Source organism: Haemorhous mexicanus, chromosome 1 (genome assembly GCF_027477595.1).
Source record: "Haemorhous mexicanus isolate bHaeMex1 chromosome 1, bHaeMex1.pri, whole genome shotgun sequence".
Lineage (NCBI taxonomy): Eukaryota > Metazoa > Chordata > Aves > Passeriformes > Fringillidae > Haemorhous > Haemorhous mexicanus.
In genome coordinates this window covers 23530938-23548476 of record NC_082341.1, presented here as the reverse complement: position 1 = coordinate 23548476, position 17539 = coordinate 23530938, and the positions used below count along the sequence as shown (strand labels likewise).

The 17539-nt window shown below is 36.6% G+C and overlaps 1 protein-coding gene across 7 annotated transcripts in view; it reads right to left on the bottom strand.

Annotated features, from left to right (window-relative positions):
* Positions 1 to 17539, bottom strand: part of ANKIB1 (ankyrin repeat and IBR domain containing 1) — an 88267-nt gene that overhangs the window by 5212 nt on the left and 65516 nt on the right. For 5 of the 7 annotated variants that reach the window (XM_059843100.1, XM_059843135.1, XM_059843143.1 and 2 more), the window contains exons 8-18: positions 16855 to 16999; positions 15385 to 15551; positions 11135 to 11223; positions 9993 to 10123; positions 5775 to 5909; positions 5135 to 5221; positions 4980 to 5046; positions 4467 to 4612; positions 3697 to 3875; positions 3093 to 3144; positions 49 to 160 (exon numbers count right to left, since the gene is read on the bottom strand). In XM_059843100.1, coding sequence (XP_059699083.1) covers positions 49 to 160; positions 3093 to 3144; positions 3697 to 3875; positions 4467 to 4612; positions 4980 to 5046; positions 5135 to 5221; positions 5775 to 5909; positions 9993 to 10123; positions 11135 to 11223; positions 15385 to 15551; positions 16855 to 16999 — 1310 coding nt within the window. The remainder of the gene's footprint in view (positions 1 to 48; positions 161 to 3092; positions 3145 to 3696; positions 3876 to 4466; positions 4613 to 4979; positions 5047 to 5134; positions 5222 to 5774; positions 5910 to 9992; positions 10124 to 11134; positions 11224 to 15384; positions 15552 to 16854; positions 17000 to 17539) is intronic. The other 2 variants (XM_059843127.1, XM_059843152.1) reach the window with 1 other exon arrangement.

Sequence of the window (17539 nt, the reverse complement as noted above, 5' to 3'; positions counted from 1 at the left end):
GATTTCTGAAGCAGGAAGAGCAAGAAGCCAGCTCGGAGAGGTCCGTACCTAATGTACTCTCACTGGGGTCGTCGGGGTCAGGGGTATTACTCAGCAGACTGTGCATGTCTCCACGTCGACGCTGTCTGTGCCTCCTCCGATACTGAAATTCAGCATATTCCTGCATAAACCAAAGGTTACAAAACACAGGGCAGCATGCAGCACTATTTTTCTGAGTAACAAGCACCACATTTTTATAAAAAAATGTGTGATTTTATATGCTTATTATAAAATCACCTGCTTTCAGAAAAATGAATTGCAAGTTGTATCATGCGACGCTCAAAATAAATAACAAAAAAATCCAAGGTAATCCTAGATCTATAAAACAATGAATTAGCAAAAAAAAAAAAATTAGATGTGCTACTAACATTTTAATACTTGCAATCTCCTTTTTTACCAATTCCAGGAACACATTTCTCGTTTAAAATCTTTGATGCCAAACTTTATATATTCACCTATTGACACACTTTTTAATAAATGCATACTCACTGATTTTAGAACATAAAAACAACTGATATGAATTAGACCAACAGATTATCTCAGAATCTCTGCCAGCAACTGGCAGTAGAAAAGAACCTTGAAAAGACAACAGAAGGCTGTTAGACATACACTGGAACTTGATATATTTTTCTGGGCCTCCAGGACACTGGCTCCAGAACGTCTTAAGCCACATCTGACACTCTTCTACTGGACAGTCTATGATGGATTTTTATTCCATGGATTTTTAAATTTTTCTTACAAATCTCCTCTACTTTTGCTTAACTTGAGCTGCTAATGAGCCATACCATATGGATTTGAACTCCTGCAGCCTGTACTTTCTCATATTGTGTGCTTAGACATTTCATATAGCATTTATGGAAAAGACTCTTGACCATGTCAAGCTAACATCCTCAGGGTTAATTATCTTAATACTTGAATCAATTTGCATATCTTTCCTAATATGAAGGAACTAGTTTTATACTTGAAAGGAAATTTCCAGGTATCTTTTCTGGTATGTCCAGCCGACACTGAACCTGTGTAGGTAGCACTTCGTGTAATTGCAGTTATTCCTACACACAAGGCAATAAAACTATGCACACAGCTACTCGCTCTCCTCTTCAAAAGAGTATTGTTCTTTATTTCTGTGAGCTCCCAGTAGGGAAATCTGTAATCCAAAGGATTCACTTGACCAAATGAATTGATAAAGCTAACAGTACCATTAGATTTCCTTTCCCGTATTAACTCTTCAACATCTAAAGTACCTAAAACTTAAATCCAGAAGTGTTATTTCTCTTACACAATGACCTTATTAATGTAGATGGTATTACAAGAGTGTGTTTTCTTCCATGAACTTTCTCAGACCAAGTGCTTACTCATGAAGACATATGCAAGACAAAAGGAATAGTCACAAAATCATGGGTGTGGGCAGATTTTTATCAATGGAAATTGTGAGAACATCAAAGAGTAGCTTTATTGGACCAGACAAAAGGTCCATTTAGCCCAATATTCTGTCTTCAACATCAGTTAGTAGCATATGCTTGTTAGCCTGTGGAACACCATAAAGAAACAAGGCAAACATGAAGTGATTCTTCTCTAAAATGCTCTTCCAGCTTTTAGGGATCTCAGGGATTTTCTAAATGCAAGGCAGAGCCTCAAACAACAGAAAATCAAACCTTGATATAGAATAATATAACTGAATTATTAAAAAATATACAATTATATCATTCTGAATCAGAAAAGGAATCATGGGAAGTGCTCATTGAGCATTAAGATTTATTCATCATACCAGATCTTAGCTCTCATTTTTTTTGCAATAAGTACAGCTCTATGTAAAATACTTTGCAGTGAAATGCGCTAAAATAAACAAAGATGACCATTATTAATTCTATAGAATTCCTTTAGCATAGGTGGTTGCAAGTATTCGTGATAGCTACATAGCAGAGAAACCAACTTGCATCACACAGTGCCACATTTAGGCAAATCATAGAAACTCATAAGCAGATCATCTAGGCACAGCTGCAATTGCACCTCCTGCTAAACAGCTTTCCAACACATTTCCTACCAGCTTCTTCTCATAGCCAGTTCCACTGTCATCAGTAACATCACAATCAATCATACAATAACATCACAATGAGTTCGATGTTGTCAGATGTGGGATTATTTCAAAAAAACTAAAGGAAGGAACTGGACAGGAGAAGCAGCTGATTTTCTGTAGAGAAGCGAGCCATGTTCTCACCAGCATGATGCTCACCAACAATAGCAAAGGAAATATATGGAAAAAAGTACATGGAGTTTTCTAGGATGTTTAACAATGACTAGCTAGAAAGAAAACAGCAAACAAGGAAATGTTGAAATGAAGTTTCCTTCCTGACTGAATGCTTTAATCTAATGTTCTCAAAACTTAAACTAAAAATTAAGATGATAAAGGAAATCTTTATAGGAAGCTTCTCATTTTTTAGAGCAGAGTCTCAAAAACTACTTAGTCTTTCACAAATACAGATTATAGAATATTAATTAAAAAATTATAATTTTCATTCTTGGTAAAGTAGCAGAAATTAATGTCACTTGAGTATGCAATTCCCATCCTGCTTTAATACTTAACAATAAATATTTGAAATATTTAACAATATTTAGGAGTATGACTGCATGTTTTTTTGGGATTTTGACAGACAATGGAAATTTCATAAACTTTTTGTCAAATTCTGCTGAACTGATATTGCATTCAAAAGTAATCTACATAATTTCATACATTTATTACTTTAAGGCTCTCCAGCACACTGACAGCAGTTTATATTCAATTTTAAAACTGCTTTTGTACTTGGAAAATGTATGTGAAATAGCTTGTCTAATGCCACCTTAGATAACTACGTTCACGATAGAGGCATTGTTTATAGTCATTGCAGGATTAGCTACGAATATATTTCCTTCTATTGTGAAATAAATGAAATGGAAAGCTTAACCAACTTGAAATGCTTTGACTCAAGATAAGGAAGCTCTTCATGCAGATTGTGATCATACCTGTGTTTCTAGCATATGCAGAACTAAGTTAAAAAAATTAAAAAGAAATAGTTTACCTCGGGGGATGCAAATCCTAAATACTCCCAATCCCATGTTCCACCAGCAAAGCTATAAAATGGAAAGATACACCATCAAATTTAGAAATAGAACAAATATGAAAAACCTCCAGAGCTTCAAAACCTATTGAAATCTGAAAACTAATCCAACTGTAGCTCTCTAAACTTAACAAGTCTTCCCCCTTAATTCTTAATTCAAAATTAATTTTGAAAATCCTACAGTTAAGTTGTTGACTATTTCAGAACTGCCTGACATGTTTAGCAAATACTTAAGAGATTTCTGAAGTGTAGCAGGGATTTACTGACAATCTTGATGGAAAAAAGTAAAATGGAAGCCATGACATCTAATCATTAATATATCACAAATGGGGAAGCAATTTAGGTTGCAACACAAACAGCAGTGATCCTCAAAACGAAAAATATGTTTTTCCCCAAAGGCTGTAATTCCACAAGGATGAAATGCCCCAGGAAGTATCACTATCAAGTGATATACAACCATCACACTCAGCGTCTACTCATAGTCAGAGAACAGCAGTGGACTCCCCCACCTTGGCAGCTACCAAAAGAACTTCTCCTGCCTTGTGCAGCGTTCTGGGTGGATTACCTGCGCCTGGGTGCCTCTGGAGAGTCTGCAGGAGCAACGCCCCGGGCCACAGAGGCCAGGAACTCCTGGCGCTTCTGCTGCACGAGGCAAGCGGCTCGGATGATTTTATGGCGAGGGGTCCGAAGGTAAGGCCTGTTCACTTTCTGTGCAAGGTCTTCAGTGACCATTTCTAGGTCTGTCTGCAAGAGTTAATGATACAGAAAAAACAGTTTTACAGGGAAATGCAAATCAGGAAGAGCTCTTCTCCATAAATACTGAGGGGAATGATATCCATTTTCCTGAAAATACCTTATGAAATACCAAAATACCCCAAAATATCTGTCCCATAGCCTACTCTTTTACTGACCTACATTTTGTCCTCCAGCTTAGAGCAGGATTTCCCTGCACTCTGAAATACTGAACATCCTCAAGGGACCCAAGGGACAGCAAAGGACGCAGCAGTCCCAGGTACTCCCCCACTTTTGCTTCCTCCCAGATGTCAAGCACATCAGAAGGAGAAAGAAAGAAAAGAGAAGCTAGAGAAGGAGATGAAGACTGAAGCTAAAATGTTACCCTCAGAAGCAGATTAACAGGAAATTTTCCTACTTTCCCCTGCCATCTGTCCTTTTCCTTTGCAAAGGGATATAAAAAATATGCTACTTTTTCAAACTTGGTTACAAATATAAAACAGGCATGTTAGTTTTATACTACAAAAATGGCAAAAAGACACTGAAAACTATTATCAAAAAAATAAAGTGCCATTAGGAAAGTAAAATATATCCATGTATTACCTGCATAAGTTCAAATATTTCTTTCTTTGTGCTTTTAGGCTCCAAAAAGAATCCATATGGATAAGAACACTTAAGAATGCGGCGAGTTTTTAGAAGCTCTTGCACTGCATCTTCAATGAATGTGGTATCAGGACAGCCTCCCTCAGCTGCAATATGAAACAAGCATTGGGAAAGTATTTTCCTGCTGATGTCAGCATTACTTTTGTGCATATCAGTTAAATATTTTGCAAGTAAAGAGAAGCAAGTTCTCAATAACTGCACAGTGTTCTTAGGAAAACAAATAAGCACAGAACATTAGCTTCTCCCTTACTAATGCTACTTCCTCCTTGAGGCTTTGGAATAGTTAAGATTTACTGTACATTTAACTTTTATCCAGTGTTTATAAAGTCTAGTACTGGAGGGATGACATCACACAGCAGACTTGATATGAGCACTGTCCAAAAAAGAACAGTTTAGCCATAACTGTGTTGATGTGATTTCAAATCAAAGGCACAGATCACAGCAAATACTTACTTCCACTTAGAGCTCTACTCAGCTGCTCCATCTTTTCTTTGGCTGTTTTTAGAAGGCGCTGCTCTAACTAGAAAAAGAAAATAAATAAAATAAAATAATTATTTTTGGATTAATAAAACAGAAACAAACATCAGTAAAAATAGCTTGACCCACACCTGGTAGCTAAGTTCATGGTTCTTAAATCTTGTATAATAGTGCATAAACCTATCAAGCTCTTGAAATCTTCTATGTTTCTTTTCAGCCTGGAAAATAATGGAGAGACAAAAGAAACCAAAATAAGTCTTATAATTTAATACAACAATCACCATTAAATATAATTAAATAGTGAACTGTTTCTATTCAGACTATATTTAAAACATTGTGCACAGTGTGTTGTGCCATGTAAGTAAAGAGACAAAATTAATTTTTGAAATTCACAATGCTGCAAATACTGCACCCAAAGAATTGATACACTGACAGTCCCTGCTATTTAAAGCAACTTTCCAAAAGCCAAAATTAAGGCATGTCTTCTGTAGTGCACAGCAGCTAATTGCAGGAGCAGCATGCTCATTTCACAAAAGGAAACCATGTCACAGAGAAGTAAAATGACTTGAGTAAAGTCACCAGTGGTTGTTAACAAAGTCAAAAGCAGAAATCTTATGCATCCACCAATAACTAGTGCTTTCCTTCTGTCTCTTTGATATGTTTAATTTTTTCATTTGGAACTCTGGTTTGGAAGAATTTTGATTACACTTATCCTGAATGGAGAATTGCAACCTTAGCGCTATTTTTCAAAAACACACATTCATTTGTTACCTCTACTGTCATCTCCTTGGACTGCTCCTCTACATGCTGAATAACTTCATAGCGAGTGCATCTGTAGTAGCCTCCAGTGGAAGAGCTGTGCTTCTTCCATTCTTCTAAGCATATCCAGCAAAAGTCATATTTGCACTTTAGAACAAAACAGGAAAAAGAAAAAAAAAAAAAAAAAAAGAAAAGAAGTCGAAATGTCTTAGATTTATAGTTAGGCATCATCATTCCTCTATGGACAATTTAATTAACAGCATTCTGAGTGTAAAAAAAATGTTGAGGAGCCTCCTTCCTATTTTACTTAGACAGGAGATCTGTTCATCAAACCATATCAAACCGTGTCAGTCATCATTTTTGTTCCTTGGATCATTAGACCGTGTTGGATCTACATGTTAAGTTTAAGTGAAGGAAATAAACCAAATGGTAAATACAACTGATCAGGCCTGGTTTTTTGTTATTGTTAGAAAACCAGTCTCATTTCTTTAAGTAACACAGAAACTATTCATGAGAAAGAATGAAATTTTTTTCCCTAATATTACTTAAAAACCATGATTACTGGTGTTTTTGTCATGTGGTGTTCCTGACACAAATTAATATCAACTACTAAAGCAAGGGAGAAGAAGTCTGAACATAAACTTTGATGAGTGATTACTTCCAGGTGAGCCTTTTCTGCACTGACTGAATAAAGTGCTTTCAAAATAGGTAAAACCTTAAAAGGAAGTGTAAGGGGACTTATTCAGGCTTCTCTGCATCAGAGAAGATCAAACTGTGTTAAATATTCTCAATTCAGCAGCGAGTGTTCAGCTAGTTAATTTCAAAATAACTGGAAGCTATTTATGGACAGATAAGCAAAAGACTTCACAATTTGGTGAACCATGTTTATCTGTCTTATAGATGAGGAGAGAAAAATTACATTAATTAATATTAAGCCTTGAGTATTATTAGTGGCATTTGATAAATTAAATTGGATTTATTCTCTCTTTGGTAAGTTTAACCTTTCCAGGAACACCTACTTTATACCACATTGTGGTATTTCATACAATCACTTATATGTATTACAGGAAGGAATGAAACCTAATTCTTGCACTGTACTTTTGCTAATTTTGTCTCAAAAATCAGTAGTGCTGATTTTCTTCTAAAAAGCAATGAAGACTAGAATATTTCTTCTTGTTATTGTGCTGTTGCTTCTTGTTTTCAAACATTTTTTAAAGCTGCTGGCTTATAAAAAATGGTGAGAAGTGCTGAGAAGGAAGTGCCAGAAGACCTGTGTATAAAGTGTTTAGTATCACTGCATCATTTGCCTACCATTCAAACCCACTCATATTCATTATAAAAAAAAGAATCCTTACAAAATGTTTAAAAGATCATATAAAACAAGATGTTTCACAAGCAACTGAACTAATAAAGCTCAACTTCCTATTATTTTATGTATATATGCTCCTACTGCAACAATCTCAGCTCTCCCAAATTATTTTCCATCTGACCACTCTATTATATTTATCTTTTAATCTCTCATATCTCCAAAAGCCTCCTCAAAACCCAAGATTCACAGAATGTTCCCAGACCCTCCTCCCAGTACCTCAGTCTCATGAGACATTCAAAACCACATCAGCTGTTTCTACACAGCTCCCAAACCCAAAATCATTTTCAAGAAGGGTAAGAAGGACAACCCTGAAAACTACTGCATGTCAGGCTCACTTCAGTGCACAGTAAAGCCATGGAAAAGATTACTCTGGGAGGTACTGAAAAACACCTGGAGAACAATGCAGTCATTGGTCACAGCCAGCGCAGCTTCCTGAGGGGAAGTCCTGCTTGTCAGACCTGATCCCCTTCTGTGACAGGGTGACCCACCCAGCTGAACAAGGGGAGTGAGGTGATGTAACCTTTCTGGACTTCAGCAGAACTTTTGATACCCTCTCACAGCCTCCTTCTGGACAAAACATCCAGCACAGCGCTGGATAACTGTGTTACACGATGGCTTCCTGGAGTCAGGACTCAAAAGAATATTTGAGTTTGAGTTTGTGTAATTGAGTTTGTGCAACTGAGTTTGCACTAAGTTGGGAGGAGCTGTCCACTCCTTTGAAGGCAGGGAAAGGTTCTTCACCCAAGGGTGGCTGAGCACTGGAACAGCTCCCCAGGGAAGTGCTCACAGCACCAGGCCTGACAGACTTCAAGAAGTGTTTGGACAACGCTCTCAGGCACATGGTGTGACTCTTGGGGTGTCCTGCACAGGCCCAGGTGTGACTCTTGGGGTGTCCTGCACAGGGCCAGGTGTGACTCTTGGGGTGTCCTGCACAGGGCCAGAAGTTGGACTTGTAATTCTGGTGGATCCCTTCCAACTCAGCATATGATTAACTATGATTAATGATCTATGATTAACTCCTCAGCTCTGTTTTATGTGTCTTTATGATCACTGTATCATCACCACCTGGGCTTAACAAATCCCATCTGCTGCCTGGCCATGGTCTGAGCCAAGCAGAAAAGTAATTGCTGAGCAGGTATTTCAGCCTCTCTCTTGGTGGCAGTACAAATGAAATCTCTGCACCATACAGCTACCAAGTTTCACGAAACTTGCAGCAATTTATTATCTATGAACCTCCTCCTGTTCCTTGGAATCAAAGTACCCATAAGCTTAAAAAGCGACTATAGATAGTGGGTGAGAGAGCAGGACTGCGTAAGCCCTGCCTCGTTAGAAGCTGCACTCATAAAAGAACAAGAAAATGCCTGCTTAAGTACAGAAAACAGGGGTTTATGAGCAAGGAGTCTTCTCTACACCAAGGTCCATGCTGGATGCTAAGAAGCAGCCACAGCCCATCATGTAGTGAGCTTGACCTCGCTGCAAAAAAAGGCAGAAGCTCCATCATCAGGGATTGTAACTTCAGCAGAAGAAGCAGCAAGTGAGGTGACCACTATTCCTTGTGTCCAAGCCCTGCAATGACGTTGAAGACGCCCTTCCTCACCTTCCTCACCAGGCTGAGGGGAGGCAGCTGCTGTCTGTGCAGAGGTTTCTCCCTGACAAAAGAATCTGACTTTTTTAAGGACACTTCAAGCTGCCTATAACCATCAAAAAGGAAAAGAGACCTCTGGTTGTCAGCTAGTGCCTTAGAATGGCAAATTATCTACATTCATCAGTGGTTATTGGCCAAAGCCTTCTCCAGCCTGAAGGCACAACTGAGCTCACTGGCAACAGCTGCCACAAACATACCTTATAGACTTTTTAGAAGTATGGAATTTATGAGCTCTTTTTAAAATAATTTAAGGCAAAAAACCCCAAAAACCAGCAAACTTGGCATAAATCAAAGTGTAGGAGAATGTTCTCTGCTGCCAAAGATACCAAGAAAAGCCCCAATCTTCAATTTGTATCACAGAGAGGGAATATGTGACTATATAAAGAAAATGGGATCTGCATAGCAATAGAGAAAGACCTGCACATTTTCAGAAAAATAAAGAGAATTACTTTCTAAATCTGTTAGCCTTTTATTGTAGGCCAACTATGTTAAGTATTCACTACTTTCTTATTTTTAATGATGCTCCTCAAAGAGGTAAAAGTTGTAGTTGTCAAAGATATTTCTGACATAAAGAAATGCCTAAATATGCTGCTTTTAACTAACTTGAGTGAAAAAGCATTTTCAAATGATCCTGAACTCATGGCAAAAATATTTTTTCTATTTTGGTAGCACAGTGCAAACTTGTGACTAATTCTCTGGCTGCTGTCATCAATAAAATTTCTTTGGAATCACTCTTTGCTGTCTTTGCATTCCTACTGATTAATTCCTGTTTACAGTTTTCCACCTAAACTTCTCTGCTTTGTTGCTATGTTAGAGAAATAATGCAAAAGAAAAATATAGTAAGGCAAAACCTTCATTAGACCAAAACCTTCCTTAAATTTTTACATCTGCCAATTAAAACTGTTCTTTCTCTTCTACATTATTAATGATGATTAAACCATCAATTATTTGTTTCATACTGTACTGGTAATTATTCTTAGTTTTTTATGAAATTTCAATCATTATAATGTATACCTGTCAGCCAAACAGATTTCAGTAAACATTGAAATATTTTCTTAATACATGTAACCTGCCATTTGCTCATTATCTAATTCTTGCAACAGGTTCCACTAGCTATCAGGCATGACCCTTCAGAGGTTTTGGATCCTAAAATATACACAGGACATACACAGCTGAATCTGATTCCTCAAGAAATCCCACGATGGGTCCTTCTCACCTTTGCACACTGCATGTGATTGCAGCCCTCGTTCTTCTGGATTGGGGACTTGCAGTTGGCGCAAGGTTTGGAGTTGGTCAGTAACCACAGGCAGTTGGCAGCGTCCTCATAGGCCTCACTCACTCCCACAACTTTTTGAGGATATGGAGCATGCAAAGAGAGGTTGAAATTGTACTTGTATAATCTTTTGTGAGAATCAGATTAGGAATTATGCATATTTCCCTGTTTCTTGATAAAATATTGAAGTTTCTCACTATACATATTTCTCAGATATATTTTATTATTACACTTTCTAGTTTATACTTATATAATATTAATACACTTATTATTTCAATGTATTTCCATACATCTATTTTAATACAAATTTATATACGGTATATGTGACAATTACAATATATAAAGGGGCAAATACATATATGAAAGAAACAGGTATAGTGTCAAAAAGCAGGGTGTATTTTGCCTCTTTATAAAATTTTCTATGCTTTCCAAAATATTTATAGTATACTGTGGAAAGGCTCTGAGCTGTGGTAACCAAGTTAGTATGTATTCAAATTATTGTCATCTTTACTATTTTTGTTAATGTTGACTAAGAAAATATCTGTCCTGTGTAAACCCAACCTTTATTAGCTTTTTTTTTAGTAAATGTTACCTATCATTAAGCCATTTCCTACAACTCCCTTACAGATCCCTCTCAACCTTACTATTATTATCACCTATTGGCTTGAATTAGTTTTAAAGCAATAAAAATCTTCATGGAACACTACTCAATCACAAGAGCAGACTGGGCTAAAAATCAAAATTGGACAGGGGAAATGAAGTTATATGCAGGAATAAACTGAGTAGTTAATAAAACAAAGCTTTAAAGGGAAGGGAAGGAGTTTTGCATACCCTGACTGAACCACACATGTATTTGTGGGGAGGAATGTTCTACAAAGAAGAGTCTACCATAATGATGCAGATGAAGTATAAGCAGCCCCTCATTTAGGAGTATTATTTTCTTCCCCTTTAACCCTATTTTTCAACCAATGTTGAAGCCAGTTTTTACTTTATGCAACTAAAAAAAAAAAGCCTGTCTAAAACCAAAAGATCAAAATGGCATCAAAACACCCACACCCTCCCTGCTGGCCCTGCATGGCTCTTACGTTCTTCTGGTTTCATTTCAGATATTTTCTGTAGCCAGTCCTTCCAGGTCTGGCAGTCACAGGGTTCGTGTGCTTCACCAAGACATTCCCTGAAAAAGAAGGTATATACACAATTACTTACAACTCAGAGATTTAGAATTAAAGTCAAAATTGGGTCAAGCTAAAAGGAAAAAAGCAACGCCCCCTGAAAAAAAAATCAAAAAGAAACATGCCCAGAATTTAATTAAGTCAGGGAACCAAAAGCCAGCTAAATAACATTGTTTTAAAATACACTTAGACTACTTGCTCACAACCATAGATGACTATTATTGATGAAGAATTTAAATGGGACAGGAAAGGAAAGAAGCTTCTTAAAATTACAAACTGAAATAAATCAGCTGGCTTGCAGTTTGTTCTTATACCTGGGTATTATTTTAGTGCCACAAAAGTGCTCGTATAGTTTCTGTGATAAAGGTAAACTAGATTACAGAGTTTATCCAAAAGTAGGTAGTGTGCTATAACAGAAATGTATTTTATGCAGAATTACTTGCATCTGTTCAGTTGCAATAATCAACCTTTAACTAGATTCAAGCTTTTAACCTAGAAGACGATCGAAGCCCTACAACACCAGCACTAAGTATTTATGGATATTTACTCCTTCCACCAGAGCCTCTTAAATGGGGGCTTGAACTTATTCAGATGGACACAGTGGAGTAATGAGTCTCTTGAGCTTCTCCCCAAGTTCCTACTAGGATTAAGGATGGCAATCACTACTACACAGTGGCAGCAGATATATGGCTTCCAGATGGTGCTGCAGTATGGATGTGTCAATACGCACTCTGGATTTGTAATGGCTCCTTTTTTTCTACTGGAATGACAGCAAATAGCCTCAGACATCTGCCATATCAAAGCAAATAATTTCAGATGGGCACCAGCTGCATCAGAGCATACACAAGTTTGCTGCAGATCCAATAGTGAACTGCTCTCTTGCAGTGCAGGTTCAGAAGCTAAATCAATACTCTTCCGATTGCCCTTGTCCACATTTTAAGCAGGAACTCAGGAAGAAAGAAAAGATTATGGGAACAGTTTTGAACTTTTTTTACCATTAGCTAGTCTGCAAACAAAAAAGCTTAAATTCAGCACACATGCATCTCTGGTTTGGACTTAAGATCTTAGCTGGGAAAGATTGTACTAGAATGAATAACTGGTCTGTAATAAGGTGATTTCAGCCTTGGTTGAAAGTTAACACCTTTCACATCTGTGGGACAGTAGGAATTTAAACCATTGACTTCAACAGTGCCAAGACCCTCTCACAGTATATAGTATTTGTTGCCAGAAAGGACTGAAATAGCAAAAATTTAACATTGACAAGCTCAGTTTTAAGTTAAAGGCTGATTGATTAGTCAGTCTTTCATGGGAGGTGGGAGGAGGATCATGTGTCTTTGATACTTTCTAATTTGTAGATTTGTGAATTTTTAATGAATATCTGTATCTAAACTTTTATATCTGTATCCATCTATACACGACAGTTACAAAAGTTGTTCAAAAACAACTTCTCGTGGAAGAAGCTCTTTCCTCAGACCACCCCAAAACAAGCACTTGTATGCTGGGATGTCATTTTACTAGAGTAAGACCACTGAGCCTACTGTTCCTGAAAGTTTTTATGAAAGTTGTATTTTGGATAGACTTCCTGACAGCAGTGGATGAAAGGAACTCACACGAGCAGCTGTGCCAGTTAACAGCAGGAGCCTCCCCAGACGCCTGGCTCAACACTCAGCAGGATGATTTATATGAAGGCACAGTACATACTTATTAAAATCGTAGCAAGTTGCAACACAACAAGTTAAAATTCATGGAAGGGCTAAAAGAAGAATGCAATTCTGGATTTTTTCCCTCTCATGATCATATATTGTGAACCAAAACAGCAAAACACTGTTGCAACTTAAAACTGGCATCCCAAATGCCCCTGAGGAGTTTTTGCTTCTGCAGAATGAGACTCTGCCCCTTGCCCTTATCTAGGGTGAAAGGAATGAGGACTGGTGGTACAAAACTAAGTGTGCACTGCCTGCTAAGACTATTTTCCTCAAGTGTCTGCTTGCTACAATTCCTTGTGCTTCTGAAACTGCATGAAGGGGGTTCTAACATGTTGAATGGATCTGATGTAGGATTTGTGCACAGTTTTAATGTATGCTACATTTAAATAATTCAGAATACTTTTTCTGAAATTGGCAAATTTTTTATTTGCCACAATTGATTACATTTTGTTGAAGATACTGTTAATAGTGCATAATGAAAACCAAGTAAATTCCAGGAAACTCTGCATTGAAGAAGAACATTCCTACTCCTACACTAAAAAGAGAAAAAATTGCTTAATAGACTCAGAGAATTTTCTTGCTTTTATGAGCAGGAAGGCTATAGCTATGAAAAAAAGTAAGTGATTATCTAGGGGATGGTTTTCTAATACATAAATTCAGAAGAATTTCATACCTAATGCAGTATCAATTGCTATTACAATGTCTAAGCTGTAGATTACTGGGGTAAAACTTGCATAACTGACAGAAATATGGGACTGTGAGATGTGCTGGCTGAAATTTAAAGAGACAAAGCAAGCTCCCTTTAAACACACAGTAATGATGAAAACACTTGAACTGAGAATACATTTTTTTCTCCAGAGGAACACACTCATGCATAGAGTTTTTGTACTGTAAGACAAGTTGGGTGTCCTTAGCAAATGGTTCTGATTTGAGGTTCTGCAGGATGCCTTCATTGCTTGCAGAACTTTCTTGCCATTGTTGAAATTCTCCATTCACTTTTGTGAGGATGAAAAAAAAGGCTTTGGAAAGGCCTTCTTGGACATTTTGTTGATAACCTGAAGTATTTTTCAAGATTAACTACATTTGCTTGTGCAGTATTTCAAAGCATTAAAGTAAAAAGAATATTCAGAAATATTATCAGGAAACATAAAAACCCCATTTCTCCTAAAAATTAGTCATTAAGAGGGCATTTTCATTCCCAGAGAACATTCTAGGGAGCCAGTACATTCAGTCCATGTAAAGGGAGCAAAAGCTGCCATTGTCTGAAGGTTCATGTCAGTATGACATTGAAGTGGTGTCAGGTTCCTTCAGGTTAATGGAAAAATTGATTCTCTACCATCAGAAGCTAGGCTGAGAGGATGGTAGATGCTTGTGGAATAGCTTTAAGTTTTATGGTGTGTTCATTGGTAGAAAACATATTCTGGTTTGTTTCCACGGGATTTGCTTCTTTCTGAGTTCTCCACCCACTGTAAATCATCTCTTCCAAGGAAGTAATGTTTTCTGGCTTTTGTGGTTGTTTCATTAGGTCTGTTTTCTTTTTTTCCCCTTCTTCCTTTCATTCATATGGGACAAGAACTAAAATCAGAAGCATCTTTCACGAAGAATTATGATACTTGGAATCAAGCAGATGATTTAGGATGTCTTTGTATAATGGTTTCAATTGAAAAATGAAAAGAATTGCTGAACTTGTGCGAATGTCTGTACTTTGGATGGCCCTTTTTCATTTTCCAAAAACTCAAAGATGTCCCACTACAATGGCCATAAATTGTCACTCTGATAATGTCAAGGAAAAATATGCCAATTTTTTTTTTACTTTTGTTGATGCTCTTACGTCCTTTTCTAGGAAGTGCTGAAGATCAGCAATCTGAGGGATGTTTTAAAAAATATATGACTTTTTGTTCCTTCTTGAGCTTGTATTCATCTTAAAACCCAGGAGAAGATAACAGAAAGAAAAAAATGCTGAACCTGAAGTGGTACAAAGATTGGGGTGATGCTGCAAACAAAATAGCTCTGTGTGAAGGAAATGGTCCTTCATGGCCCCATTTCAACTCCAGCTTCTTTGATGTGATTCTAGCAAAATTCAGGAAGAGGTAAGCATTGCTGGTTTTCTACACTACAATAGAGAATGTGCCATGTTTTGATTTTACAGCTATCCAGACACAAAAATCCCTGTGTCAGTATCCCATATTTCCTCTGTTCCCTCAGAACAGAACATCACAACACTCCATGTTGTTTTGCACCTAACAGAGACAATAATGACTACTGGATTATAAATCTTTGCAATGCCCCAAAATACTACAGTGTTTGTGTAGTGCATGGATAGAGGACAGAACAGTCATTTACCATTCCACACTAATTTCTGTTGCACTCCTGGTGCCATGTGGGACTTTTTAATTAGTCCCTGGAATAGCAGTGACTGTGGGTTTATGTAGAGGCAGGTAAGTTTCCAGTACTAACCAGCAGAAAAGATGTCCTTTTCCACAATCTACTGCAGGGGCTTTTAGCATAGGGAAGCTAAGAGTATCTGATCCTGTGGAATTTGACCCTTGTCTTGTCAGCCTCACTGCTCTTTCACAGCCAGGTATAGGACACCATTTAATAGCAGGATTATTTTCAACAAAGGCCTGTGGGGAAAGAAAAGAAAAAAAGAAAAAGATTTACCATGTAAGATCAGATTTCATCCTTAATATAAAACAAACTGCATTCATAGTCCTCCTTTGAAGGAACAAAGCAAAAAAACTATAAGGACAGTCTTGTAGCTACAAGGATAGACTTTTAAATATAGTTATAGAAAGGGAGTAATTGAATTTCCACTCTTTTTTTAGTAACAACAGTACTTCAGACTTATACTAAGAATAAAATTACTTACATTCCAAAAAAATGTTCAATCTCTACAAGTTAATTCCTTTGTTATGTGGCTTACAGTAAGCTACTATATACACACTGGCAATACACTCATTAGCAGAACTGATTCTTTCAGTTGGAAAGAATGAAAACCTTATTGACTAAATAAAAACCCTACAATAAACCAGAAATCAGAACTAGACTAACTCAGTAATTTATTTCCCATCTTTTTGGTTAATGTAAAAGACCTTATTTTGTAAAAACTGTATCTAATAAATGAGGAGAAAAAAGGAACTTACACTACTTTGCTTCAAACCTATTCTGATCAACAGCCACTTAAAATAAAATATGCAAAAGATGAGTCAGATCTGGTAATTTAATTTGCATCTCACTGTGCAATAAAGAGACTTGTTGAAGAGAAAGTACTGTACTGTTAATGAAAAAATATTTCTCTACCTCTGCCCTGCCACCACTGGTAAAGTAGCACATTTCTCAAGACTAGTTCATCACTACACTAGTATAAAAGAAGAAAGCTGAATTAAAAGATAGCTTTTAAAAAGAAATTGCAATGATGAAAACAAATACATTAAAAAACCCAGGAAAACCAAATCAAGCTTTTCCCACTCCTCTACCCATATACAGCAATCATATCAAGCATTGTACTAGGAAGTTTTTCAAAAGGAAACAGTTGCTATTTCTGAATGCAGTAAAAATAATCTGAAAAACTTAAAAAATTTCAGATTGCAAACACAAACAACTCTGACTGATTAAAACCTTTATATCACCTGTTACAAAAATGAGCTTGATCAAATTAATTTATTAATACTGCTTTAGGCAACAGACAATGGAAATAAGGCATTTCTACTTAAGGAATACATGAAATGTTCTTTCTTTTTTTCCTCCATGGTACAGCAAACATTGATATTATGCTATTTAAGAGCCAATACATATTCACACATATTTGTTTATGAATTTCTACTTGGAAAGTTACAGATATATTGCAGCATTTCATACAGAAGCTTTAAGTTACTTTTTATAAAATGGAATAGAGTTCAAGAGTACAAGAACAGTTTGATAATTTACCTTAATGTCAAATTGAAGGTATCGCTTGTCCATCTCCTTGGAAACCACACTTTCTATGATGTCTACAGGCACAAGCTGGAAACAATCATATGCTGGGCAAAAAATGTTGTGAGCTTCACCCTCCTGAATTTTCAGATTCAAAAATCTGCCAGAATTTTGCCAGTCAGTATTTGTGAATAAAAAGTAAAAGTTAAAAGTCTGTTTAGTACTTTGCACTATGTTCACAGGTATTCACAATGATTACTTTTCAAATAGAGAAATAGAAGTACCCGTTTCTGCTTAAAAGAGCTACAAATTTGATGAACAGCATAATTTAAAAAAATAACACTGTCATGGTTCAAATGTGAGCATCATCAGCAATATTGAACCCTATGTTTGTGGTTTCCATCCTTGCCATTTATCACACAGCTCTGTATTGCTTAATTAAATTAAGCATTATTTCTACCTTAAATCAGAAACAGAATATGTAAGTGTAATTAATCTAGGAAATAATTAATTTAATATGCAATTATTTTCTACAACTGTGCTAATAAAACTAGGTCTGGTTTTGGACATGAATGTCTGAATACAGAACATACAAGATGAAAAATCTGCTGAAAGCTGGACTTTAACAGTTGTTGTTTAGTTTCAAAGCTGTAACAGGCTTATCTGACAACAAGGATGATACCATTCTAATTTAATCATT